Source organism: Aplysia californica, unplaced genomic scaffold (genome assembly GCF_000002075.1).
Source record: "Aplysia californica isolate F4 #8 unplaced genomic scaffold, AplCal3.0 scaffold00760, whole genome shotgun sequence".
Classification (NCBI taxonomy): Eukaryota; Metazoa; Mollusca; class Gastropoda; order Aplysiida; family Aplysiidae; genus Aplysia; species Aplysia californica.
Window position 1 is genome coordinate 358,636 of NW_004798030.1, and position 2,013 is coordinate 360,648.

The 2,013-nt window shown below is 38.9% G+C and overlaps 1 protein-coding gene across 1 annotated transcript in view; it reads right to left on the minus strand.

Annotated features, from left to right (window-relative positions):
- Positions 1 to 2,013, minus strand: part of LOC101852511 (sodium/hydrogen exchanger 10) — a gene marked incomplete at its 5' end in the record, with an annotated part of 55,825 nt that overhangs the window by 48,237 nt on the left and 5,575 nt on the right. Inside the window, 1 exon segment of the mRNA XM_013088552.2 lies at positions 1,886 to 1,967. Within this exon segment, the coding sequence (XP_012944006.1) occupies positions 1,886 to 1,967 (82 nt within the window).

The window sequence follows — 2,013 nt, forward strand, 5'->3', positions numbered from 1 at the left end:
GGGGGGGGGTGGGTGGTGGGGGTAGCTTAGTAAATAAGTTGCAGTGAGCCGGCTATCTTTGAAGATAAAGATGCCATGCTTGTGTAAATGCTGTCTTGAAAAAACCTGTTTATCAAGAGCCCCTCTCTAGAACAATAATCACATTTCCTATAATATTACCCACCATTTATAAACTTATTAAAAACTACGTCCTTTAAAAAAAAATAAAAAAGCAAAAATAAAATTAGGAACCATAGTTTTTGTTTACATATGTGAGGCAGCGTGGTGGAATCAGGCTCTCGTCAAAATAATCAAAGTGAAGAAACTTGCATTTTCCGCAGGTTTGTGAATTTTTATCACTTTTAAAATTTTTTTTTTGCTCAACACCTTTCATGCCCATTACAGAACTTATTCTGGTGTGGATTTTTCTGGAAAACGTGGATTAAAGGCACAAAGAATGTAAATTTTCAGTTACCGCGGACTCTTATGCTAAGGAAATTACTAGTCTTTGGCGGCCATTTCCTCACTAATTTTACCTCTGAAAACAGGTGACCCCCACCTCCTTCGTTCACAAATATCTCGACTTGTATTCAAGGTAAATGGATAACATTTTCATCCAAATAAAGACAAATGAACAAGCTTTAAGATGATACCAATAACTCTACATGGCCAAAAATTGACGAGGGCCTGGTTCCACCACGCTGCCTTACATATTGTACCCACAAAAGAGAACGAAGTAACTTGGGAAATAGAAATAAATGAGGAAGAACAACAAGAAACAATGACGTCAGTAACCCCAGAAACAGAAACGAACAGAGAAAAAACCATAGACTTCAATTATTCATTTCACTAGACTGAGCCACTGTCATGGTCACTGATCGTTGCTTCTATTATCTATTTGTGGTGGCCGAATGTTGCTTTTAAAAAGGTTTTTTAATGGCTGCATCGATCGACATGCGGTTTTCGCCAAAAGATTCATTAAATTATTCTCCAGATCATGACGCCCTTGGTTTTTTTTTCAGTTTTGAGACAGTTTTGCTGCAAAAAGCTAAATTTCTTTATTTCGCCGATCGCTTTTGTAGGCCGACGCTTTTGTGTCTGTAATTTTAGAAAACCCGGAAAGGATATTTCGCGAGGCACATTTTGTTTTGAGAGTATAGATCTAGACCTTCTAATTTTTTGCATCTCTCATGATTTATTGCCCCATTCCAGTAGAGTATAAATATGGTAGGCCAATTACTTTTTTTAGTTGATATTAAAGAACCGATCATTCCTTTCATCGAAAGGGGGCCCAGCTAGTTCTATATAAAATAATGTGACAACTTGGAAACACATGTGTTACTTTTCTCAATAAACTAAGACAGCTACAGAGTTGAAAGTTGGCAAGTACTCGCAAAAAGATAGATAAGTCCCATGATGGAACCCGTTTTTTTTTAGTTATTCATTTCCTGAATTTAGAAAAATATATTAGACAAAAAGTTCCTGTCCTTATTTGGCGGAAGTGCCGGAAGTGATATTTCATTCCATTCCAGTAGAGTGTAAATATAGTAGGCCAATGACTGTCAGTTAATGTTAAAGCACCGATCATTCCTTTCATCGAAAGGGGGCCCAGCTAGTATATAATGATAAGCATCGCAAGCGAAATATAAACGTTACTTATCATCGCTGGTGCGCATAATGTACTCCAAAATGAAGGGCAAAAAACACAGGCTAACTATAATCGAGTGTGTGCACATCTCTCCCCTCCTTGCCCATCAGTTGGTTTCTGAAAGAGACAAACTAAATATAGAGCTCCCTACAGTGATTCAGAACCTAAATACTCTCTGTTCGGAACTGCCCAGTCTAGGGTTTTTAAAGAACAAGTCTATGGGAAGAACAACAAGAAACGATGACGTAATATCCCTACTATTGTAGAGCATAATCAGGGCTGCGACCGGTGTGTTCACGATGAAGGACAGGAGTATCTGCAGCACTGTCAGGATAAACAGCTGACGTGGCAGGGGATGGGGGAGGGGGGCAGAGGGAGGAAGGGGG